The sequence below is a fragment of the Takifugu flavidus genome, chromosome 4, assembly GCF_003711565.1.
Source record: "Takifugu flavidus isolate HTHZ2018 chromosome 4, ASM371156v2, whole genome shotgun sequence".
Taxonomy (NCBI): domain Eukaryota; kingdom Metazoa; phylum Chordata; class Actinopteri; order Tetraodontiformes; family Tetraodontidae; genus Takifugu; species Takifugu flavidus.
This window is the reverse complement of record NC_079523.1, coordinates 15,698,384-15,725,408: the sequence shown is the minus strand read 5'-3', so window position 1 is coordinate 15,725,408 and position 27,025 is coordinate 15,698,384. Positions and strand designations below refer to the sequence as shown.

General features: G+C 45.3%; 1 protein-coding gene and 1 long non-coding RNA gene across 6 annotated transcripts in view; one reads left to right on the top strand and one right to left on the bottom strand.

Moving 5' to 3' along the window:
• Positions 1 to 27,025, bottom strand: part of fhit (fragile histidine triad diadenosine triphosphatase) — a 122,969-nt gene that overhangs the window by 26,632 nt on the left and 69,312 nt on the right. For 4 of the 5 annotated variants that reach the window (XM_057029390.1, XM_057029389.1, XM_057029392.1 and 1 more), the window contains exons 3-5: positions 13,268 to 13,413; positions 10,219 to 10,248; positions 1,233 to 1,301 (exon numbers count right to left, since the gene is read on the bottom strand). In XM_057029390.1, the coding sequence (XP_056885370.1) occupies positions 1,233 to 1,301; positions 10,219 to 10,248; positions 13,268 to 13,413 (245 nt within the window). The remainder of the gene's footprint in view (positions 1 to 1,232; positions 1,302 to 10,218; positions 10,249 to 13,267; positions 13,414 to 27,025) is intronic. The other variant, XM_057029393.1, reaches the window with a different exon arrangement.
• Positions 6,519 to 9,903, top strand: LOC130523824 (uncharacterized). Its single transcript, XR_008950021.1, has 3 exons — positions 6,519 to 8,303; positions 9,040 to 9,255; positions 9,336 to 9,903. It is a non-coding gene; the product is annotated as an uncharacterized LOC130523824 (long non-coding RNA).

Genomic DNA, 27,025 nt, shown 5'->3' with positions numbered 1-27,025 from the left:
GCAAGTCACAATTCTCAACAGTAAAGCGGTCGAAATGCTAGGAATCAGTTGGTTCTGTGAATCCTCAATTTTTGAACAAAAGGGTAGGGAATAAAGCTTCACCTGCTTTACCAGCACTTTAAAACACTTAAAGAAGTTAAGGTACGAGGGCAGGAAACACTGTGATTAGACATTGCAAAGAGAATCCTGTTCTCATTTGCAGAGTGTAACATGGGAAATATGAAGGTTGGCGGCAGAGCTGCTCGCCCAATAACCCTCATGATCACATGCAAATTAAAAACAAACTTATTTATATTTGGCAGTTAGGACTCTGCTGCGGAGCTGCCGGGTTTTATTCCTTCCCTCGGGCAGCCGAAGGATGTGTAGCCAAGTTCCTTTTTGTTATTAAACATTCTTATTAGAATATTCATATCAAATTCACGGTTACTGATATTCATTTGCTCACGTTTCAAATGCTAAATGTCACAGTGAAATTTAAAACAGCTTGAATGGCATGTTCATTATTTCCTTATTAAAGAGTTCTTTGGATCAGAGATTTGCTGCTCGTGGGGCCGACAGAGCCCTCTGATACAAGCTCAGATTCATAAAAGTTTCTAGGGAGCCACAGGTGAACTACTGCTGTGCTGGAATTTCTACAGAAACAGACACCAGGTGATCCAGTATGACAAGCTGAAGCCTCCAACTTCCAACCATTGTGTTCATTTATTCACCAACCAGGCAGAATGAAGAGGAATAAGTGATGGCAGAAGAGTCATTCAACATTCAACCAGGTCAAAAATGTGCCTGTTGTGAAATATAAGATATTTTGGTAAAACTTTTAATAAAAATGTATCAGAGCTAAATGGGAGGGACACCTTAGATGGGCAGAAATGAAGCAGCTAACACATCTGGGGTAGATATGGTGGCATCACCTTTCAGAAAATGGACTGAACAGTGAAAGAGGAAGATTAATCCTCTCAGAATAAAAGAGCTTAAATGCTATGTTAAACATCCCTTGTGGAAAGAAGTCTACGATAAAGAAGATGATGCAGATGATGCTACTTGCACCATTATTGTTGGGAATTGTAGCATGACAGCTTTCCACTTGGTGGTACAACCAGTGATTGTTTGGACAGGTTGTTGCTTGCAGCACTATCAATGAATCTTCTACACTGAATATTTCCTTTTCTGCTTCTAGATTAATCCTTGATTGTTATGCACTGCTCTTAAGAGATGCATGTGGAGCCACTGACCTCGTCGTACACGCTGTCGTTCCGCTCAAAGTCGCCCACCTTCCTGGGGAGTACATGAACATGGAGGTGCTGTAAAAACAAGACAAGGTAACAGTTTAGTAGCGCTGCATTTGAGGACACTTTCAACACCAGGGAGTCATCTGACTCTCCCCACCCGCTACTGTCCTTATGGTTAACTTTGACTTGCTCTTCCAAATATTTTTCTGTTTTTTGTATATGTTCCTGTTTTATATTAGAATTAGTTTAGATGTTAGGGATAATATAATCATTTACCCATCATAAAACTGGGCAGCATAGTTTAGTGGTGTTGATAGTTCGTTTGCAAGAAGAATGTAAACCTTGACCATTTTCCAAACAGCTGTCAACACATAAAGACAAGCATGAGGTGGAGCTGCTCCGAGCTACAAACCTGCACAGGCACTTATGGGGAAAACCTTTCAAAGGCAATGAATGATGGACACAATGTTGTACACAATGAACCTATCAGGTCATCAGAGTCCACCGACAACTGAAGAGAAAGATCTACCTCTGCTAAGGAAATGCAGATTTGTAGGAGTATGATCTGGATGATCTATTCTTTAGCCTCAAGTGTGTCTTTGAGCCTTCAGCTGTCAGCACCCCTGCTGTGGAATTGACTCCCTGTCAAGGTGCAGGAGGATGACGCCCCCTCTATATTAAGAGGAAGATGAATAGCTTCCTCTGTGGTAAAGTTTGGGGTCACTAATTCATTATGCTAAGCTAATGCTAATAGGCAGAACAGGAGCCGCTAACCTTGAGCGACCACATTATTAATGAGGCTGTTGGGTTCATGGTTGCATTTTATAGGTCAGTTATTGCTGTGATTAACACCTTATTTAGTGTAGTTCTGTGCTTGAGTGTGTGTTTGTAACGTCTGTGTCTGTGTCTGTGTGTGTGTGTGTGTGGGGGGGGGGGGTTCTGACCTCTGACCTACTGACCACCTCAGTTTTAATTCTGCAATTTTACAGTTAATGTAGTTACATGTATGACATGTGTGTTTGTTGTTCTTTTCTTTCCTTCTCTCCCCCTCCTTTACCCATTTGTCCATCAGCAGGAGGATCAGCTCATATGGGGGAATCCCCTCAGGATGCGGTTCCTCCCTGTAAGTGAACCCTGTTGGTGTGGTCTGGTTTGATGAGAAGTCAGCCATTGTGAATCAAAAATAAAGGGCATATTAGCTTTCAACACCTTTTGTGCAGCTAATTTAGCTCACTGCTAAGGGTCCTGCTACAGTAGGATTCCCCGAGGGTGCTAAAGGCTTGACTAAGGTTCAGTGCTGAGTGTAGCACTGAGTGTAGCAGCAATAGACTGATTTTAAAGTCTGAGGCAAAGACCAGCTTTGATGGGCTCACCTGTGGAGATGGGTAGCTCCAGTTCACCACCTGTGTCCACATGTGCTGCTGCTTTAGAGTGATAGAATCATCACGCCACACGGATTTATTCCGATTTGGGTCGGCTTTCACCTCTTTTGGTCAGTGGGTTCAAACTCAATTTATTCAGTTGTTTGAAAGTTCAGGAACTTGAATGATTGATGACTAGTTTGGAGTGTGTTTCCCCCACTCACCCAGGGACCAGCCAAGACTCCAGCACACCCCTCCTCCCTCCCTGATGGATGAGGATACTCCATCTGCTCCTTCTTGTATGGCTTTTGTACGCATTGAGGTAGTTTACATACTGTAATGTTACATCAGCTTTACCAGGTTAGTGTAGCTGTCAGAGAATTTCTGAAGGTGAACAAAAGCAGCAGAGCCTGTTTATCTCACAACTTCCAAATGATATTTGAATAAAATGGACCATGTGAATGACTCCCTAGCGACAAGTTCTATTTCTATCTAAGGGTAATTTTAGAACGTATTATAATTTGACGATGACACAGTGGGAGGAAGTCTTAATGTTAATTAAAGAAAATTACCAAAACGTGTAACTGATTTCTATTTTAGGTTTGTTGCACGTGTTCCATCTACAGATGTTGTCAGTCCTTGCAGAAACAACTAATGTTGTGGACACAGGCAGTGAAGCCAATGAAGCAAATTCCTCCATTTGCCGTCTGTTCACTGGACTTCTCTAGACCAGAAGAGGGTGCTAAACTCTGGCATTAATGAGGACTGCAGAACGCTACAGGTGCTGCAAAGCATGTGTGGAAATGTCTACAGGACCCAAATTCACGTCCCAAACAAAACTGTCTCCAGTAAAGGAGACTTGTCTCTGACCTCTAGTCGGTCAGAGATAAAAGATACAACACAGACAGACAGACAGACAGACAGACAGACAGACAGACAGGCAGGCAGACAGACAGACAGGCAGACAAAACCTCACAGGTTCAAATCAACATTCTACCATAAAAAAATGGTGCTAGTAAAATGACAAAACTGACTGAAAGGAAGAAAAGTGAAACATACACTCAAATCACCTTCAGGACTAACGTTTGTCAGGACTCTGACAGGAGCAGCTGATGCAGGAGTTGAGCACATTGATAGTTTACTAAAATGAGGAGGTCCTCAGGCTCAAAATGGAGACTTCAGGGTGAAGGGTTGAGGTGCTTATCCCACAAAGTAACAAAGTTGTTCAGGTTCACTTCCAATGCTGTAAAAACTATTACATGAGGAGGACGGACTTACAGCCTGGCTGGTGGAAAGAGGAGCTTTCCTTTTATTTTCTTGGAAGCATCCACTTGTAATGTTAGCTAAAAACTGCTCTTCAAGAAACTGGAAATTTGTTGGACAAGTCAAAGATGCATATCGCCACAGATCATTCTGATCATCTTGGGATTTCTGAAGGCTGGGTCCTCACTGCATGGCTGCTGGTTGGTTGTGGGAGAAGAGTCCTCTCTACTTCTTCTGCAGCAGAAATTGTTGCTAAAATCGATAATTTACGGATTTATCAGGATAATAACCGAGTTATATAATTGTTGCAGCCACATTTTCACTGGTCTTCTTCTGGTCAGGTTTCTTCTGCAGGAGTGGGGTTGTTCCATTTCATCCTTAGTTTTTGACTCCACTTCTCTTTCAGGTTGTTGCCACTTTGGAACCTTTCTGGTTTCCCTCGCAATGCTGTAAACTTTGGAGTAAACCTACTCCGCCTGTAGTCTTTGGGTCCAAAACATACGTCGGGTGTTCCTGGTACACTTCACTGCAACTTTTGCACAATCAAAATGAAAGGAAGAACAAGATGATACCCCAGCAGGAGGGCACATCTCCTGCAGGTATTAAGACTGAAAGAAACTAAATGGATGTATTCAAAAGAGAAAGAGAGAGAGAGCAAGAGAGAGAGAGAGAGTGTGTGTGTGCGTATGTTCCTGTGTGTGTGTGTGTGTGCGTGAGGGTGCCCGTGCATGCGTGGCACAGTATGCCAGTAATGGCTGATATCAAAGATCCATTCTTAGTCAATACTCAGGCAATGCATTTAAGCCCAACCTGCATTCGTTTTTAATGTCTCTTTGGTGGTAAATATGAGCCAACAGGGGCCCCCAATTCTGTTTGGATACTTGATGCATCCTTTTATCACTAAACTTTATAAAACAATGTAAACATTATATTAATGTCATTATAATATCTAAATTCTTTAGTGCTGATGAACCTTAACCTTGCTCACAGCAAACACTTCATCTCCAGGTTTTTTAGTACTTTGAACTGCAGCTGAGCATCAATTATTAATTAACTAAATGATGGCTGGATCTTATAATTATGGCATCACCTTGTTGTAATTGTAAGCAATTGCTGATTAAGTAAAATGTAATTTTTGATTGTCTACTTTTCATCTTTGACCCATGCAGAGAAGCAAATAATCAATGTGGTTGAGCTTCATTGAGGGAAGGAACGCAGCAAAGCCGCTGCGGCTCATTATAATCAAAACTTAGCATTTCCTGCAGAGCTGGATAAGGTTCAAACTCTGGCTGATAAAACTTGATGATAATACCAGCAGAATGTCAAAAATCAGTCAGTTCCTCTCTGTAGCTGCTCAGTATTGCTCCAGATGATGTGTCTTTGTCCCATCTTGTCTGTCCTTGTTACTGTGAAGATAGTGAGTTGCTGCGGTAGTCCAGCTTCAGGTAGACACCTTTTAGACTGGACATCCTGTTCTTAATTGGTCCAATATTCCTCTAGTTAAGGTTATGAACACTTAAACTGAACTTTTTGTATGCAGAGCTGCACCTCCATCTTCTCCATCCTGCTCTCTCAGAGTCCACTATGACCTAATTGGCGTAACTCGACTCGATACAGTTAGAAAGCTTTTCCAACACGGTACCAAGGGGGAGTAGGTACTTGTCTTTGGTACCTACTAGGGCGTCTAAGCATTCCCAGTAGGAACTATCATGTTGATGTTGGTCTGTCAAAGCTACGATTGACCAGATGAACAACTGCTGCTACCTTAGGTGTGAACTACATTGCTCTGACAACCCCACCCACCTGGAAGTGGTGCTCGATACTGATGTAGAACCACCAAGAGTGCTGTCGAGTCAAGCTGTGCCGTGTTGACACTGAGCGTGAGGAAGCACTTGTTGCTTCAGCTGTTTTTGATCTCACCGCAATGAAATATGGCTCAAAAACTCTTCTCATGAGTGATTATTTGCCAGGGACATTCTGTTTGTAATGAAAGACAAACCAAGACTTGGCTAGTGTCTCTCAAAAATGAAAGCAAAATAATATTTTTTGTGCTATTAAAAAGGAATTATCCAAGTTATTTAATATTCATTTCAAAACTACCACATTTTTGATTCAGCTCAGGTGGCTGGTGATGGAATCATGTGAATCATTAGCTCTGCCTGTCTCAAAGCCTGGGTTTAGCTTTACTCTAACATTTTTCGGGCTAACACTGGACCTAAAGAAATCTGTAGGGCTTCTCAAATCAGCAACCCTGCACAGACAGCAACAGCTAGTTTTAATTTGTCTAGTTTTAATTTCCTCACAGAAATTTCCAAAAAAGCACAAACTTATTTTTCCTCTCTGGTGTGAGAAGAATTATTGTCATTACTATTATTGTTTAAATGCTATGATGTGTAGATTTTAAGTGTTTGAGGTCATAAAAGAGGAACATGTGAATGTTTAACAGAAGTGCTGGAGCTGCTTACAACTGAAACCAGCACTCAGATGTATCCTGTTTGTTAAGATAAGAGAAGTTGTAAAGATGGGGGAAGTTATCCTGTTCGTTAAGATGGGAGAAGTAGTTAAAAGATAAGGAGTCGTGAGATCCTGTTTCACACATACCCTGTTTGCACCAATAAAAGAGGCGAGCGAGCAGCAGACGAGCAGAGTTGACAGAGGAAGCCTGAACTGCTGCTCGACTCTCCCTTGCAAGCACTCCAGTTGTTTGCGTGGTTTGTCTGAGTCATAACATAAGAGTGAAGAACAGCACGGGTGACAAAACTTCACCCTCACACTGGGCAACAATATCTGTGATCAGTTGAAGTTTTCCTCTTGCCAGATGTATGCTGATGACATACATCTGGACAACAAAACAACAACAAAATTATGATTTTTAACCATAATTCCATGTCCACACTGCAGTTAAAGCAAAGAAATAAACACATATCTGGGCATCTGGATAGAAATGGGCCTACATTTCAAACATCACGTCTCTACAATTTCCAGTTAGCTTTTTTTTACAAATTCAACACATGATTTCTTTTATTGCCCATAAGTGTCTATTCACCAGTTTATTTTTATCACAGCTTGACTTTGGAGACACTATTTATAGTACTCCCTTCTGGTCCAGCCTAGCCAAACTGGACCCCATTTAGCAAGCTGCTTTGAGGTTCATAACAGGTCCAGCCTTCAAGATCCATCCTTAGCTGGAGGTAACATCACTGGTTTATTTTCATTTAAAAGGCTCTTCTAGGTGAGCTGCCTTCATACATCTGCTCAGGGTTTACACATAACTTTAGAGCCCACAGTTGGCTGAGATTCAATGTTCCTCTTATGAGGACTGAGCTAAGGGATGGCAATGCTCGACCTAAATGTTAATTGGTATTTTTCTCTTGCTTTTCTTTTGTTTAATCCTTCCTGGATGAATTACAGTTTAAAGAAAAAAAAGTTCAGCTGATCAGTGCTTGCGGGTAAGAATGGAAATATGTTTTTCCTTCTGTCTTGCTACTCCAATAAGGGATCAAGAGTGTTGAACAGAAGATGGAAAGATCTCCATGAGGTGGGATCATGTCATGGAGGACCTTTAGTCTTCTCCTAAACCTTTTCTTCTTGAGCAAAATAACTGTTAAAATAACCGTAGCAACAATGACCAGTAATCACGGGAGGCTGATTACATCTCTACTTTTAAGATTAGACTTAAAACTGTTGGGGTCCAGGATTTCGGGTTGTTTGGTTTTTTCTGCAGGGGGCGTGGTGGAGCCATGCTCCTGCCAAAGGCTGATGCACCTGCAGTCATTCAGCAATCTAGCCGCTTATTTAAGGACTAAACGCCTGCCTACTAGTGTCGGAGTATTTTGGTGTTTTTGGTGACTTTGTTGGACTTGGAATATTTTGGTCTTTTGTCTTTGGCGCGTTCCCCTGCCTGTTTGAGGTCTTCATGCCATCCGGCTGGATCTCTGAAACGAGCAGAACCTGACTCCTGTGTTGGCTCCATGCTGGAGCTCTCTGTGGGCACCAGAGGTTTGGACTTGTGCTTCCCTGCAGTCCAGGAGGACTGCTGTTTTTGTGTTGGTTAAATTTTTGGACTTTCCATCCCTGCGTTCTTGCCTGCGTTCGGGTCCTGTTAAAACCCAGACCCTAACAAATTGATTGATTGATTGATTGATTGATTGATTGATTGATTGATTGATCGATCACTTGCTGTTGGCTCTACGGCTAAAAAAGTCCTGGAGGTGATCAGTGTCAGAACCGTGGATGTCTCGGTGTCTCCTACAGTGGCCAACACCTGCAGAAGACTTGAAAGCAATGCACTGACCACGCCCCTTAACAATGCAAATGACCACTAATCATAGCGTCCATTGAACGGCACAGGACATAAAAACCAGGGATTTAGTTTCAACTGGAGCCTCCTGGATGAGAGCAGATGTCCACTGGACCTATTTGAAGCTAAAGAGAAGAATCCTTTCACAGGGTATGTGACTTTTCCAAGACGGCTCATTTCTCAGACAGAAAATTCCCCTTTCTTCCACATTATCTATGGATATTACACGTTCTCACCTTTGTGAGCCAGAAAGTCACCGAACAACTTAACAGCCAGATGTATACAGAGCTCTGCACATGATGAATCGCTATAATCAGCCTGTATTTTCCATAAGACACAAATAAAATCCAATCCCGTCATTCAAAGCACAGAGATTTGTCTTGTGTCTGTGAGACTCCAGGCAGTGAGTTTATAAGAGTGCATTTGCCTCTTTCATTCAATCAGAGGGCCATTTTTATTGCTGGCGTTGAGGCAACTGATTGCAATAACCCAGTTGATCGATGGGGGTGGGTTGCTACTGTAGCAGGTGTGCTTTATGCTCCAAGATAATCTGTTTTCATAAAGAGAGCAGACAGCTCTCCATATATAGAGCTGCTTTGTGTTAGAAGGACTTGATAAAATATGTAAATTGTTCCAGTGAGTTAAGGTTGGGTGGGAAATGTTACTGCCTCCACTCACTGTCCTCCAGGAGAACTCTTTAACCGGAACCTTTCCGAGCAGCCGATATTATGCTAATGCTAAAGTGAGGAGCTGAAGCAAAACCAAAAAGCATCAGCCATTGACCTTGTTTTTACCGCCGATGAGAAGCCATTTCATCCCAACAATGTGCAGAAGAAAAATGGAGGCTGTAGTGAAAATAGAAGATTAAAGATCTTTGTTCTCTCAGATATTGTTCTCTCAGGGCACACGCTGAAGATTACGTTTTAACAGGAGGTGGAGGGCAGAGAACGGTCTGCCGGATGGAGGAATAGGCTGCCTGTGGTGCTAACTGACCCGTGAGTTAATGCAGTTTGGAGCTGATTTAGGGGCCTGGAACAGCCAAGCCGGCCTGATAACCAGTCTGAATGATGTGAGCATTGCTGAAGAACCCAGGTCCACTTAGGTAAAGTAAATTACATCCATGGGAGGGTGTCTACATCCTGTGAGACCACATGAGATCACACAACCGTCAAAACTACGCAGCTTGTGTAGTTCTGTTCTGCTTCCAGACCCTTTGCTCACTCAGACCAGCTGAACGACCAGCTCAGACCAGCTGAATAAAGCATCATTCAGGGAACCGAGCCCCTGTCAAACACAACTATCGTAGCAGCAACCAACCTCAAGATGATGCCGCCTGACATGTGTGTGACCAGCTGGGATGGGACCCCTTTCAATACAGCTCTGAAATGTTCCAGCAATATAAATGCTTGAAGGCATGAATGAGCGGGTGGACCCAGCTTTACCTGTATTTAATCCCATCAGCTTTTTATCTTTGTCTTGACTCATCAGACACTCAATAAAATATGATTCCAGCAAACAAGGTTGTGCTTTGCTTCAGGATGCTGAGCGTCGCCTCCTGACATGAAATATTAAAACAGTGAATTTGACTTCAGCTGTTGTGGAGAGACAACATGCTCTTTCTGTGGCCCTCAAACCTCCATCAAAGGCGCCTGATATGGACGATGGTGGCACAAACACTATGACCACACATGCAGCTCTGGTCAAAGGTCAAATGGGATTTTTATCGATCATTTGTTTGTAGTGTGTACAAAAGAAATGAACTAGGGTTTAAAATGGAGAAATACCTGTGTTGTCTGTAGAGATGAGGGAAATGATTTTGTAGTGAAAGACTGGTAACATTGTGTCGCCTCTGCGTATTAACCTGCAACCCCCAGGCAGCCAGTGGAGGCGTTATACGGAGGCTCCAAGCAAAGCAAAAAATATTCAAACCTCCTCGAAAGAGATGTGTAAATTATTCAGCTGTGCCAAGAGTTTAGCAGTGCAAACGCAATTATTATTTCATGGTGTTTAACTGTTGTGAAGGCCTCATGACATATTTAAAGGTGCTTAAATATTAAGTGCTCACCTTCACAGTTTGTCCGGCTTCAGGGCCGTCCTAGTGGGGACAGAAAGAGGTAGTTAGTGAGAGCTGGAAAAATATTTACATTAATAATTCATTGACAGAATTTGAATTTCAGATGACCTCACTTCCTTCCTCCAATCACAAAACAGTTTCCCTTCTCTTTTCCCTGATCTTTACATCCTTCTCTGCAACACATTTTTATTCATTACACTCTTCATGCCCTCAAATAAAACATTCACAACATAAAGAGGAAACGAAGGTCAATATGTGGCCCTCAGTTGGTTGTACAATATCCAAATACAGAGGTGACCACTAGGGGGCGTGATGGCAAAGATAATCCATCCATCCATCCATCTTCCGCCACTTATCCGGGGTCGGGTCTAAGAAGAGAGGCCCAGACTTCCCTCTCCCCAGCTACTTCTTCCAGCTCGTCCGGGGGAATCCCCAGGCATTCCCAAACCCGTCGAGAAACATAGTCTCTCCAGCGTGTCCTGGGTCTTCCCGAGAAGGCTCCTACCGGAGGGATACGCCCTGAACACCTCACCAGTGACACTTCCAGGGAGCATCCTGACTAGATGCCCAAGCCACCTCATCTGGCTCCTCTCAACGCGGAGGAGCAGCGGCTCTACTCCGAGCTCCTCCTGGATGGTAGAGCTTCTCACCCTATCTCTAAGGGAGAGCCCAGCCACCCTACGGAGGAAGCTCATTTCGGCCGCTTGTACCCGTGATCTTGTTCTTTCGGTCATTACCCAAAGCTCATGACCATAGGTGAGGGTAGGAACGAAGATCGACCGGTAAATCGAGAGCTTCGCCTTTCAGCTCAGCTCTCTCTTCACCACTACGGACCATAACTGCGTACGCTGCACCAATACACCTGTCGATCTCCTGCTCCATTCTTCCCTCACTCGTGAACAAGACCCCGAGGTACTTGAACTCCTCCACTTGGGGCAGGATCTCCTCCTTGACCCGGAGAAGGCACTCCACCTTTTTCCGGTTAAGAACCATGCCCTCGGATTTGGAGGTGCTGATTCTCATCCCAGCCGCTTCACACTCAGCGGCAGACCGATCCAGCGATAGTTGGAGGTCATGGGCCGATCACACCAACAGGACCACATCATCTGCAAAGAGCAGAGACCCAAACCTGAGGTTACCAAACCGGACCCCCTAAACACCATGACTGCACCTAGAAATTCTGTCCATAAAAGTTATGAACAGAATTGGTGACAAAGGGCAGCCCTGGCGGAGACCAACCCTCACTGCCAGCACTGCCGACTTACTGCCAGCAATGCGGACCAAACTCTGACACCGATCGTACAGGGAGCGGACAGCCCGTATCAGGGGGCCCGACACCCCATACTCTCGGAGGATGTCGCCCCTGATGTCCACGCGATGTTGCAGAGTCGTGTCAACCACGACATCCCTACAATAGCTCTGCCACCAAGGAGTGTCCTCAGGTCCCTGCGCCCTGCTTCCTCACTGGAAGGTGCATTGATTGGATTAAGGAGGTCTTCAAAGTATTCCTTCCACCGATCCACAACATCCCAAGGTGAGGCCAGCAGCACACCATTGCCACTATACACAGTGTTGACAGTGCACTGCTTCCCCTTCCTCAGACGCCGGATGGTGGTCCAGAACCTTTTCGAAGCCGTCCGGAAGTCATTCTCCATGGCCCAACTCTTCCCATGCTCAGGTCTTTGCCTCGGCAACCGCCGTAGCTGCATTCCGCTTGGCCTGCCGGTACCTATCTGTTGCCTCAGGAGTCCCACAGGCCAGTAAGGCCCGATACGACTCTTCCTTCAGCCTGACAGCATTCCTCACTGTTGGTGTCCACCAGCGGGATCGGGCATTGCCGCCACGACAGGCACCAACCACCTTGTGGCCACAGCAACGGTCAGCCGCCTCAACAATGGAGGCACGGAACACGGTCCACTCGGACTCAATGTCCCCCGCCTCCCCTGGGACATGGTCAAAGCTCTGCCGGAGGTGTGAGTTGAAGCTCCTTCTGACAGGACACTCTGCCAGGCGTTCCCAGCAGACCCTCACAATACATTTGGGTTTGCCGGGTCTGTCCGGCATCCTTCCCCACCATCAGAGCCAACTCACCACCAGGTGGTGATCAGTTGACAGCTCTGCTGGACTGCTAATTGGACAGTATAAAAAGGGCTGACACACATCAAGAGTCTGAGTGGCGAGAGACTAAAGAAAATCTGATGGCATTGACGCAGAGAGGACTCCAGCATTTGTGCCATCAACCTAAACACACTGTTTTTGCTACTGCTTGGGTTGATCGTGGCCGGTCCACGCTTCGACTTCACTGTTAAATGTGACATCAGAGCTGTCAAAGCTGGTCTTCCTATTGTCACCTCCCTAGTCCAAGGAAATCATAGCCAGCTGAGCATTCTGCCTTTTCCTCGTCTTCTCCTTCTTCTCCTTCCTAACCTGTGAAACAATTTTCCCTGACAGGGCAGTTGAGCCAGATATGTGCTACTTTGATATTAGCATATATATAAGCAGTTATGCAGAACAGGCCATCACTCAGTCTGTCTGAGAAGCTCAGGTTTCAGGGACCGCTCACTCTTTAGAGGCATCGGACGACGGCACAGCCGATGCGCACTGAAAACACCATTCCTTAAGGTTGCTGACTCGAGACTTTTGCATCATTTGTTTTTTATGAAGCTTTCATAATCTTGTTTGCTTCAAATGTGTGGGGAAAAAAACAAGGATGTGGCCCATACACATGTGCGTGTTTTGGTCTAGTTTAATATAAATAAAGTAGTTTCTAATGCTGAGCAGAGATGTTCAGTGGACATATGTTTTTGTATTTTTTAAAAAGATGTTACTTTTTCCAACTTAGTGCTAAGGCTGGACATATTCCAGCCTTAGCAGTAACCCCCTACCAGCATCCCCAGCCTTGATGTGGTACTCATGACTGATTTGCAACAACCCTCACTGGGACTTTGAACTCTTCATTTCCTTCTGATGGAGCTAGCATGCAACAACTGTCAGCTAACTGAGGTAGATATGATTGTCAGTGTGAGCAAATGCGTTTTACCTGGATGGCTATCGTGAGCGAGGTGGCGCCAAAGTGCCTCTCCACAAGGTTAGCCACCCTCTGAGTGGTGGTGAATAAATCTGCCAACTCATCTGGTTGAAGATCACCAAACCGTTCCACTGGTCTCAGAGGACACACCAGCACATCTGAAGAGCCAACATTAAGGAAACTTCTCTCTTGTTGAGGACACATTTAAATATTTCCACACCTGAAAACTGCCAGCGGCTACAGGCACTGACAGAGCTGTGATCACCTGAAACCGCACCACTCCTGACTCCGTATGTGTGATGTTGAGGGCCGCAAGAGACGCATCCATCAACATTGGATTTTTAACGAAACATCTTAACTCTGTTTAAAATCATTGGCCTTAAACACATTCAAGAAAAAAAAACCATCCATTTCATTCAAGTCCAAAAGGTCACAGAACATATTGCGAGGAAAGCTCCCATCATACAGCAGAGCCGGAAAAGTACCGTAATTTCCGGACTATAAGCCGCTACTTTTTTTCTACACTTTAAACACTGCGGCTTATTCTACAGTGCAGCTTATTTATGGTTTTTTTTGTGGCACACAACTATAGTGAATCAGTCATTTTTACTAACCCTCATCAACGTGGAAAATACTAGAAGAAAAGCATATGATGCGACTTTTAAGTTAAAAGTGATCACTCTGGCGGCTGAAGAAGGAAATCGAGCTGACTCTGGCTTTTAATCAGGTGCGCGCTGTAGTCCGGAAATTACGGTAATCACGCTCACTGACAGATGTAAAGACGCAATTTGGCGAGTGGTCTGGCGACCGCAGCGGGATGCATCCTGCCAGAAGGCTTCAGAAACCTGTGCCGTTCTTTCACGGGTCATCTAAGCATGAAAAAGCTAGCAAAAAGCAGTGTTTTACAGCCTAAAAAAAAAAAGCTACAGAAAATGTTATTTCATTGGGTCATGGTTTCATTTGACATTTTTCAACACAAATTTACTAATTTTTCACATCACCCGTATTTGCTTGAATTTATCTTCTGGTAGTGAAGGATTTCGCAAGTCTGAATAATAGTAGAGGAGACAACACAGATAAAGAATTAACCGCTGTTGTGAGGCCCTGCTGTAGCTTTTCACACCACGGTGACCTAGTGGGAAGCATTCATCTCGAGCGCTGCACATGGCACATTATGATATCATCAACTCCAGGTATATGTGCTGAAATTAGACGCCAACCGGGCTGATACCCTTCTTTACTGGGTGTCGCTGCGGAGCCGGAGCTTACCTATGTGAGCGATGAGGCATGGTGAGCGCCACTGCAGCCATCATCTTCTCCTTCCACTGTTAATTTACCTTTTCTCACACTGCCAAAGTCTTCAAACATCATCAGGGTTTCAGCTTTTTGGTGGAGGTCTAGTTGGAGAAAGACCTGAAATCCAGACCCAGAGGTGCAGCATCTGCTTCTTGTTTTGTACAGATAAAAAGGTGACAGAGATGAGAAATACAGCGGTCTACATCAATGCTTCTGGTGACCCTGACCAGGGAGCCAATCAAAACCATTCCTGGCCCCCTCTGTAGTCGCTCATCAGGGGCCTTCTTCAAGGGGCCGTTCTGTCCTTTCATTCAATGTGTGCCAACACACAGAAATGACTAATGTACACACCTTCACCTTTACCCTGTATGTTTCTGCCAGGGCCAATCTCATCTCTGGCTGGCTGTTCCAGTCAGGGGGGAGGTTTGATGGAACATTTTCATACAGTGCAGAAACCATCTGTTCACATGCCATTATTATCTGTCACAGCACTTATTTGACTGCCTTCGTCTGATTGGCTCTGAGGTTGCGGTGCGTGTAATAAGAACAAGGCATTGCAGATTGGTTTTACATTGCAAATGCAATCATTTCTTTGAAGGAAAACAGCTGTAGCTGTAGCACCCACCAACCCCCAGACACTATTTGAACTTTTCCGCTCTGTGACCCCACCTCCGCCGCTCCCTCCCTCGTGTATCACACCAATTTCCCATTTTATGCTGATTCATAATGTCGTTTGGTTCTGTGGGTTGTTCAGGCTGGAAAGGACTTCGAATACAGCCCATCTTCATACTCCAACATATGTGAATAAAGTCCAAAAAAAGGGAGAGAGCCACAGCATCAAGCAGCTTCACCAAAGGGACAGATATGCTCATTATTAGAAACTGTTGCAGTCTTACCGGCTGTCTCTGACCAGCCAGTAAAACAGGCTGTTATAAAGGCACCATGACATGATTCAAATGAAACAAATTGGCCTTACTCTGAAGGCCAAAACAAAGACATCCATCATCGCCACGGCAAGAATTGGCTCTTGTGGCTCGATTACAGCTGGTCTAAAATGGCTTCCATCACTGCTCACGCCTGGGGACAATGACAGAGAGCTGCTGGAAAAGGCACAACAAATACCAGAGGGCTTGATAACACTCACTAGTGTCAGTGTTTGTGTGCCTGACTGTGATGAAGGAAATTACGTCAGACTCTTCAGCTACTCAGCATCTTCAGAAGAAAGAATTACTGCTAATACTGAAGCTTCTTGGAGAGGGACGTGCCCACCTCCGGTCCTCCATACATGCACTGGCTGAAGCACTAGTGCAAGCCCTCTACAAAGAAGAGCCTCTGGGTGCCACTTTTTTCCCCTTCTCCAGGAAAAAGAGAGATGCTCTGAGATGAGATGAAGCTGGGTAGCTTCAGCTGAATTATCCCTCATGAATGAACCTCTCCATGTTGATCAGTCATTAACAATACAGAGAACATCGTCTTCTCCCTAAAAAAGATCTTAGTTGGTCCATCTTTCACATGGCCTGCATGAGGACACATTCCTCCTACCTGGAGGAGCTAAGTGACACCTTATCATCCAAATAGACCGCTCCGCTCTCAGAATGCTGGTCTACTTGTGGTCACCAGAGTCTCTAGAGGTAGAATGGGGGCCGAGCATTTAGCTACTGGGCCCCCCTGCTGTGGAACCAGCTCCCTGTCCAGGTACGGGAGGCTGACTCCATCTCTACTTTCAAGATAAGGCTTAATACCTTCTTCTTTGAAAAAGCTTATTATCACTAATTGTGTAGTTCCAGTTACTACCATAGACAGAAAAATTATCATACTTAGGGGGTCGTCTAATCATTAGGTTAACATCTTAGTTATGCTGCTATAGGCCGAGGCTGCCGGGGTTCAGAAACATGATCACCTGACAGGCCTCTGTCACCCCACTGGGAAATGGTCTCCTCTCCTCTCCTCTCCTCTCCTCTCCTCTCCTCTCCTCTCCTCTCCTCTCCACCTAAACTAACTAAATAACATCACTTGTTATTTCTTATGTAGTTTTTCTGCACTTCAGTGGCAACAATTAGAAAACCCTCAAAACAGGACTGGTTTTACATGTGGAGGTCATTTCAAGTTTCTCCCTCTTGATCTTTTTTGGCTGGTTTTCCACTCATGCTGATTTTGGCTTGCGTAATTATCTCTACTGGCAGTATGAGGCAATTCCTTAACCCTACAGAAGTTGCACAGGTTGTCCAACTTCTCCAGGATGGCACATCCACACGTACTGCAGCAAGAAGGTTTAATGTGTCTCCCAGCACAATCTCCACAACATGGAGGAGATTTCAGGAGACTGGTGGTTATTCTCGGAGAGCTGGACAGGGCCGTAGAAGGTCCTCAACCCCTCAGCAGGACCGATACCTGCTCCTTTGTGCAAGGCGGAACAGGCTGAGCACTGCTCGTGCCCTACAGAATGACCTCCAGAGGGCCACTGGTGTGAATGTCTCTACCCAAATAATCAGGAACAGACTTTATGAAGGTGGCCTGAGGGCCCGGCGTCCTGTAGTGGGCCCTGTGCTCACTGCCCAGCACCGTGGAGCTCGATTGGCATTTGCTCAAGAACACCAGAATTGGCAAGTCCGCCAATGGTGCCCTGTACTTTTCACAGACGAGAGCTGGTTCACCCTGAGCACCTGTGATAGACGTGAGAGAGTCTGGAGAAGACAAGGAGAACGTTATGCTGCCTGCAATGCCGTTCAACATGACAGGTTTGGTGGTGGGTCAGTGATGGTCTGGGGGGGCATATCCATGGAGGGACGCACAGACCTCTATTGCCTAGGAAATGGTGCTCTGACTGCCATAAGGTATCGAGATGAAATCCTTGAACCCATTGTCAGACCCCACGCTGGTGCAGTAGGTCCTGGTTTCCTCCTAATGCACGACAATGCCCGGCCTCACGTGGCAAGAGTATGCAGGCAGTACCTGGAGGATGAAGGAATTGAAACAATTGAATGGCCTTCACGATCCCCTGACTTAAACCCAATAGAACATCTCTGGGACATTATGTTTCGGTCCATTAGGCGCCGCCAGGTTGCTCCTCAGACTGTACAACAGCTCAGAGATGCCCTCACACAGATCTGGCAGGAAATGCCACAAGACACCATCCGTCGTCTCATTAGGAGCATGCCGCGACGTTGTCAAGCATGCATACAAGCTCGTGGGGGCCACACAAGATACTGAAAAGCATTTTGAGTTGCAGAAATTAAGTTTTGGAAAAAATGGACTAGCCTGCCACATCTTCATTTCACTCTGATTTTATGGTGTCTATATAATTGAGCCCTCTGTAGGCTGAAAACTTTTATTTCCATTAAAAGACTTGGCATCCTTTTGTTCCACAAACACTGCCCTGTCGTTATTTGTATAGATATCCAACTTCATATTGAGATCTCAAGTATCTAATGTGTTTCTTTAAAGTGCTCCTTTAATTTTTCTGAGCAGTATGGACAGACAGACAGATGGACTGACGGACTGACTGACTGACTGACTGACTGACTGATTGATTGATTGAGGCCCGATGGAGTGAAGTAGCCTGGAGAAGTGAAGGCCCATTTCATCAGACCAGAGCCTCTGGTTGGAGGCTGCCTTTGGCCCTGTCAACCATCAGTGATGCATCTAATCCACAACAGCAGAGTCTTCAACAGATTCTTCAAGGAGAAGGTAGCCACAGCAATACAACAGGCCGACTTACGTCAGGATAAAACAGGTCAACCTTGAGCCATCGCTGGTGACCCCAAATAAGAGCCACAAAATTATCCCACAAAGATTGGCGGCCTTTAAGAAAAAGGTAACTCAATACTGTCACAAAGGCTGAGGTCAATACTCATATTGTAATAATGTGATGAGACAGACAGTTTCCGTCATTAAAAACGATTATAATAGTGTTATAACAATGCAGCGGTGATAGTTCAGTCTGTTGGGAACTGGGCTGAGAAGTGGAGGGTTCTTGGTTCGGGCCCCAGGGCAGACAAAACATGGGAGGTGGGAGGTGCCAGAACACCTTCAGAGCACTACCCAGGTACCCTGGAGCAAGATACATGAATGAATGCTCACATTGGGCCTGTGATGACCTGGCGACTCATCCAGGGGTGGACCTGCCTTTGCACATTGTAGACCCTCCCAGTGAAAAGGGATAAAGCAGTTAAGAAGATGAGATGAGATGATGCAGCCATTATTCCAGTGTGTTTGGGTGGTGTGTAATTGACACCAGTACTGTTTCATATTCCTGAGGAGACACACAGAGAGTTCATCATGGCTGAATAGAGGTCTAGCCTGTTGGGAGATTAACAGCAGCTGAGGACTCCTGCAGCTTGTCCACATCATCTCCATTCAAGGTTTTTTTTTCCTTGTTGCAGGCATTCAGATGATTCTGGAGACAAAGCAGGAAATACTTTAGCAGGGACAAAGGATGAAGTAGGAAGAGATGCAGCGCTCGCCATCATGTTCTTTCAGAGGAACAATGGCCTCCAGCTCAGAAATGCCTGTCCGCTCCAGCCTAAATCACATATCACTCCCGAGGACAAAGCAAAAGTGGGAAGTGATTGAGAGGGAAAGACAGAAAATTGAAACATAGTTGTCTTAAGGGACCTGACAGGTTTTGTTGAGGAATCGTGTGCCTCTGTTGGAACCGTAGATTAGTTAGAAGTTCTCCTCATGAAAATGAGCCAGTGGATGACCTCCACTGAGAAAAGCACGCACCCCAACTTCAGCTCCACCAAGGTGACGTTGACTCACCATATAAACACATGATAATGAACAACACCCACCTCCGTCTGTAGGACAGTAAAATCAAGTCACCTCAAAACAATCAGTCAGGTTAAACAGACGTGTCTGCGCCCACATGGGGCCTGGGGGTAAGAGGGGGGGGACACAAAGCTGTTTAGCTGCCGAGTGCATCCGGCCATTTAAGTGATCCATGATACGGGAAGGTTTACCTGAACACAAGGGCAAACGAGCCGGCTGTGATGTGTCTCCATTAGAGATACAGAGTCTCTGCTGGATGAAGTTATTCAGAACATCTGCTTGCTTCATGATTTATGATAGAAATAGCACATATATTTGAAAAATGCTCAGTTGCATTAGCATGCTAACCGGTCTACCCAGCCATATTATATATATACTGTATATATATATATATATATATATATACTGTATATATATATATATATATATAAAATCTGAAATAAACAATCTTTTCGAAATGCTGTTTATGTTAAATTATAGGTTGTCTATTCATTCCGGACAGATTTCCTCACTTCAGGGCCATTGGAACTTTCAGGACCTCTGAATTATTGCAGCCTTGATCAACAGAAACTTTAAAGTGGGTGAAGGTGGGATAATCTTGAAATGTCCAATTTCTCACGCTACCAAAGCCGCTTCGCACAGTTAAAAATAGAATTCCCACGTCTTCTGTCAATAGCCAGCGCAGCTCTCATTCAATACGCTGTGTCTTGGGCAAAGCCAACCTCCACAATAATTACTTAACTGTCAACCAGGATTAGACGGATTTAAGATACGCTGAGCAAATCCACAAGCTCAGGAAAAAGAAAAAGAAAAAAGCAGCAGCGACACCTCCAGCACCAGGCCTACAGCATCTGGATGGAGAGAGCAGAGAACGGAAGACAAAACCCACAAGGCATCATAAGGGATAACAGATACAACAGCCTTCTCCAAATCCAAATCCTCATCTCAGCTGGATCAGTGCAGAGCTCAGAGCAGAGCAGAGATGGCCCTGCGGCCTTCAATAATGCACTACTTCATCAGCTGGAGATTAGCACTCTCCACTGAGGTACGGTCCATTTATACTTCCTGATCCAGGAAATCTCAAGAGCTACAAACTATATGGGAAGCATCCAGGTAAACCCAGTTCATGTTCTTGTGAGCGTCACGGGTTTTGATGCAACAACCATGAGATGGAGAGCTCCTGATGTTCTACACAAACCTCAGTCCCAACCAGGAGCAAACCCTGACGGGAGGATTTTGAAGACCTCCACAGTCAGACCACATCCTGATAATTCTGAACTGGATGATAGGTCTAATTAACCAGGGCGTCTTGGGAAAACATGGTTTGGCAATTTTGGGTAAAAGCCAAAAAAAGAAATTAAATTACAGAGGGGGAACTCTAAAAAGGACAAATTGATTTTGGCTGGCAAAAAGCCAATGAATAAATAGATCAGCAGCATAATGAGTTGCCTTATTAAAGCCGCCTGGACCTCAAGTCAGAGCATTTTTCATTTCTCTTTCAGGTTTGTCCTCAAATCTCATTGATTCAGTCAGAAGACTTTAAAGTCAAGGACCCCACAGACTAAAACTCAGCTGAAAAAGAAAAGGCCCCAGATAGAAATTGGCAGCTTTGTGTCTAACAATCAATTCCATCGATGTTGAACCAGCTCCTGAATTTGATATGATTAAGCGAAAGGGATGGGGGGGGCACAGAAATCAATATTTGTGGTAAATGTTTCCAAGGAAGGCGCAGAGTTCTGGCCCTCTGCTCGCGCCTTTCTGGCCTTCACACTGAAGGAGCAACGTCAGGGGAAAACACACACTCCGCGTCCATGATTTGATGGCCCAAGTCTGGAACCAGTCTCGTTACCTTTGGGTCACACCAGGGGTTGTTGGGATGTTTGGTCTTTAGAACTTAACCCAATGTTGCTTCTCAAAAAACAATTGTTTTCTTTCCCTAACAAAGCACCGTCACTGTTTCCTTCTCTCCTCAAATCATGAGCCAGCCATGCTAGAATGGAACTCTGTGAAGGCCCATTTGACAGACCTCATCAGGGCAGCCTGGAGGTATTTCAGCAACTGTCTGTTCCCCAGGTTGAACAACAGCATTGGACAGGGGTTTTATTGCCGCTTTCTTTAGAGCTGAACCCTCGCTGGAAACCAATCACCTTCTGTGGTTATTCTTTGAACGCAAACACCTGAAGCCATTGTTTGTCCTGGAGGTGCCATGTATGAGGGATGACAAAATACCGTTTTTGTTTTAAGCCCCATCTGGCATCTGGTGCACAACAAGCTTTTAGGGAGAACGGCAACGTGGAGGGAACGTGCCAAGGTGACAATCCATAAATCTCTATCACCATGAAAGATGGCTCATTTTGGCCAGCTCGTGCAACTCGATCCATCCACGCTGCAGTTGGAACATTTGTCCCAGCTGCTCTGGAGGAAGGGGGTAGGAAGCAACATGACATTAGCTAAAAAACCCTCAGTTGTCAGCAGTTATCCCTCAACTCCGCTCTCTGATAGACACAACAACAGCTGATGACGTCAATTCTTTACTGTCTTGACCAGAACACAGAACCTGATGTCCGTCAGTGACGAGAAGAGTTGGCCCTTCTCACCAGGAGGACTCAGAGAGGACGGCATAAAGATCCGATGTCAAGACTTCTTTTGGGCATCTTTTCGTTATCGCCTCGGTTTGAACTCAATTCTGAAGGTGGGGAAAAAAAGGTTCTGTTTGAGAGTAGAACAGGAGCATGCTGAATGAAGAACCAACCAACAACCAAGGAACATTCATGCCTGATAGCTTAAATAGACACAATTACATTCTCAGCACCACTTCAGCTCATTCAAATATCCAAACCCCAACTAGAAAATGGTTTGATGTCTTAATTGTCTCCATTGAAATCTTCTCATTTATGGACAGACGAGGTTAAAAAGAAAACAGACATTTTTCCGCAGCCCTTCCGGTGACGATGTGGACTCAAGATGCATCGATCATCAGTCTTTTTGGCAGAAGAGAACATTAATCAACTGTTATTACTGTCTCAAAAGACGAGGCTGCAGGCTGCGCACGGCTGGCCCTTTGCCATTGCCTTTGTTTGGGTTTTCTGTAAAAGACAGGGAAATTGGAGGGCTAATGGCTCCGTCGAGCACTGCGGTCCCTTCCCTCACTGGAAAAGCTTGTTTTCTCTTGATCTTGTCAGTCTTAAAGTGACAACGCTGCATCACCTGCACAGCACCAGGTACTGACCTGACTGAACTGGGTCCCTAAATGGGCCACGTTGACCTCAGTCACGTTGCAGCCCTACCCTAGCTAACTGCAGGCTAAAAATAACAGTCAGAGTGTGACATGCACACACACACCGAGCCTGAACCTGAATGGAGCAATACTGCCGGAACCATTTTGGCCCTTTAACCCCAAACTCAGTAGTAAATGTGAAAGTTTCTGGCTGAAGTCTTGAAGACAACACTGTGGAAGGTTTCTGCAATGTTAATGGAAGCACTTTTCCTACAAGGGGACACATGTTTTTCTTTCATGTTTTTTTTTTTTTGCTTGAAGATATGGGATAAATCAGCAGGGAATGGAACACTGATCAAAACAGCCCCAAACCTGAGCAGGGTTCTTGGTGAGTCACTTCATGTTGAATTCCCCCACTGGTAAACAATGAGAGAAGAAGACTTGGGAATTCAGAGGCCTCCAGATCATCATCAAGTATCACACGTGAGGTGGGACCCCAGTCCCCTGGAGTCCAGGGCCTCACTGAAAAGCATCATCCAGATAATGTTTCAGAGGCGCTGTATCAACTTCAAAGACTCCCCCAGCAGCTGTTCATGCTCCAGATGAGCCGGGCTGTTAAAGCAGAACGGCTACAGCTTCTACGGAGTCTTGTCACAGAGAGAAGAAGGTCTGTCACAGCGCGTCATCAGGCTTATACGTTTAATGTGCCAGAATGACGTTTTAATAGCCGCTAGCTTATAGGTGAAGCCAGTCCATGTCATAGATTAACTAACATTTCAGTAATGGCATGGTTACAGGTCAGGTCACTGATGGGTGAAGGGCAGCGTTTCCATTTCCAGCTGTATTGACATATCCACAGTATTCTCTGTGCCATGCCATGTAGCATTATTGCACCGCCTGTTGCGCTAGTCTATGCTAAGCTACACGATACTTCTTTCCTTCTTTTCCTGCGGTGCTGCTTAAATGTTTGACTTCCTTCCAATTTTAGCCACTGAAGTTGGAAACGCTTCAAATTTGAAATGAAACTCAAATTTCATTTGTGTCTGTGAAACAATTGTTGATGGAAACACGATCATCGAATGCGCTACACTCTCTCCTCAGTGGTTGGCAACATTAGCGATTGATTCGTCTTGTTTTCATCAGAGTGTCTTCGGTCTTAACTGTTGCTTCTGTCAACCCTTCCTGGACTATGAGAGATAAAGTGGAGAAACCAGTTGATTTAATGTTTGCAGCCGAGCTTTACCACACACAACCACTCCACACACAAACGTGCGCATCCACCCTTTCCGCTGTGCCAGGCCTGTCGCAGCATCCATGCAGAAATAAAGCGCCACCTGATGCCTTTGAAAATCTCTGCGCTGAGAGGTTCTAAAAGGCAGAAACCCAGCGGAGCGTTTGGCACAGAGGAATGAGACACACAGCGTGGAAACACTTCAGATCTGTGTTCTGGGAGGCCGAACAGTCGGAAACCTCAGACGTACCATTCACACAGCACATCTATCCTGCTGATGCTTCTAATGATTTTCAGTGAAAGATTTTCAGTGGATGCCCTGAGGCTGGCAGCACGATTAATTCTTCATCAGAACACTTGTCATGCTACAAGTTTGCCTGGATTTTCTTTTAGCTCCGAACAGAGCTTAAATATACATTTCCCATCCTGGGTTGAGAAGGAAGTGACAGAAGAGATAGGGGAAAGGGCTGTTGTGAACATGAGGAATGAGATAAGTTGCCGGTTACAGCACAGACATGCTGCCCAACTCTGCTTTTCATGCCTGAGTATTGGGATCCTTCCACCAGCCTCCTCCTGGATAAAGTGAGCGGAGCTGGGAAGGCCTTGTTGCGTGCCAGCCTCTAATATGTTCATGTCACTCCTTCAAAAGGGGCGGGGCTTATGGGGAAACACAATGGGGCACTTCCCCTAGAACCAGTAAATACACATTTAAAATGCAGTTTTTAGCTGTTAGCATTTTAACATGGCTCCCACCTGTTGACTTGAGTAGTCTGGATGTACCAACATGCTGTGGTTCGTGATTTGTGCTCCGTTCCTACGAGGATATCGGAACGTCAACCAACAGCTTTTGCCTTCCGACTGACTGGAGTCATGGGATTGGGCCTAAGGAGTGCCAACCAGCACTACAGACGACTTCTGGACTATGTTCCTCTTAAAGATATTCTAGCTCAGTGCTGCTGTGGACAAAGATCACTGTCAACACAGCGAGTACAAAAATACATTCGTTACCATCGACAAGCCTGTCCTGGAAGGATCTTTACAGAAATCTGGAGTTGTCAAATCACTATCGGAAAACCCACAACTGGCATAAATGGACTATGAGCTAGACAGCACCCGAACACCGGGGGGCTCAAAGAGATGAGGGAAGTGCTCATGTGACATGGATGATCACTCCTGTCTGGCTGCTCAGGAAATGATTCGGATTTGTTCCAGGGACCCCTGCCACTTGGGGATACAGGAGCCGGCCCACGGTGTGCCAGGTTCTGGGCGGTCACCACAGTGACTGTTAGGTCTGCGAACACTGATCTCGCTTTTAATATCCTTTAACAATTCCTTTATAGGCCAATTAAGAGTAAAGGGAAACACTTTGGCCAAAGTACCATCTGAATTAGCTCGAGGAGAGGCTTATGCTTTTATTGTGATCAACCACCGGGGGCGATCAAGACACGTGACCTTTCCTGACAACTGAGAACAGTCGCTTAGCTCATGGCTGAAAACGCTGCCCCCTACTGGTCAATCCTCACGTCGGAAAAGTGAATGTGTATTCAGCAGTGTATTCAGATTTACACCAGTCACCTGTCACACCAGTGAACATGAGTAATCCATCCTCAGGTCAGCTGACCACCATCCCAGGGCTCAATCCACACTGGCTCAGCGAGGGTAGAGAGGGGGTATTAGAGATGCTATAGACAAGGACAACAGTAAAAAGCAGTACCTTAATGTGCTTTGTCTGGCTTTAGAGGAAAATGTCTGAATTATTTTCCTGTTAAGTGAACTTTAATGGAATTGTTTGGTAGTGATAATGAAGTGAGTCTCACAGGCTGCTGCAGCTCTCAGGCCTGCAGACAAAAACAGCAAATTAGCTTTCTTTCACAGCAGCAACCACAGCTTCAGGCCACCGTCCCCACAAATGTGATCCACATAAACTCGTTAGAGACTTTATTAGAGCAGAGAACGGAGAGTTAATCAAGCTGCTCACCCCAGTCCATTAATCCACATGGTTATTGTGTGGTCAACCAGAGAGCACATGCTAACTACGCACCTTCCGTCTGACTGTGAAGGTGAACATCATCAATCCAGCTGCCAGTCAAGTACAAGAAAACATACCTTTTCATTAAAAGTTCCACAAGTGGCGGCCAAAGTTCAAATAATCTGAATTAGAAATATAATCTCATCACAGAGACGGTTCTGGTCTGGACAAGGTCAGCCAGTGGGTCGTCACTTGTCACAAACCAGTAGCTATTCAAGATTCAAGATGTACTTTATTCATCCCCGTAGGGAAATTGAATTGTAGTAGCAGCCTAAAGTGGATTAATATAACTGTAGTGTAGGTTTTTTATTTACAAAGTACAGAAATAGAATAAATAAAACATAAATAGGCCTGCCTGCCTGCCTGCCTGCCTGCCTGTCTGTCTGTCTCTCAGTCTGCCTGCTTACTTTTCTGCTTTTCTGCATGCCTGCCTGCCTTTCTTCTCTGTCTGTCCATCTATCTGCCTGTTTGATTCTCTGTCTATTGCTCTGCTTGCTTTCCTGTCTATACATCTGTTGTTCTGCCTGCCTACCTGCCTGTCTGTCTGTCCGTCCGTCTACTTGCTTGCTTCTCCGTCTGTCTGTCTGTCTGTCTGTCTGTCTGCCTGCCCTTCTGTCTGTCTGCTTTCTTCACTGTCTGTCCATCTGTCTGCCTGTTTGCTTCTCCGTGCCTCTGTCTGTCTACTTGCTTCTCTGTCTCACTGTCTGTCTGTCCATCTATCTGTCTGCTTGCTTTCCTTGCTGTCCGTCTGTTGTTCTACTTGCCTGTCAGTCAGTCTGCCTACCTATATGTCTGTCTGCTTCCTTCACTGACAGTCTGCCTGCCTGTCTGCTTTCTTCTCTCTCTGTCTGTCTGTCTGTCTGTCTCTTTGCTTTTCTGTCCATCTGTCTGTTTGCTTGTCTGCCTGCCTGTCTGTCTGTCTGTCCGTCTACTTGCTTCTCTGCCTGCCTGCCTGCTTCCCTGTCTATCTCTCTACGTGCTTTCCTGTCTGTCAGTCTGCCTGCCTGTCATTCAGTCTGCCTGTCTGTCTGCTTGCTTCGCTGATAGCCTGCCTACCTTTCTGCCTTTCTGCCTGCCTGCCTTCCTGTCCGTCCGTCCATCTGTCTGTCTGTCAGTCATTGGAACAACTGCAGCGAACGCTTGATTTTAGCCATTGATGATAACAAAATGACGTCTTCTTATTTGGACTCAACCAATATAACAGTCACAATGCAACAATCCAACTAA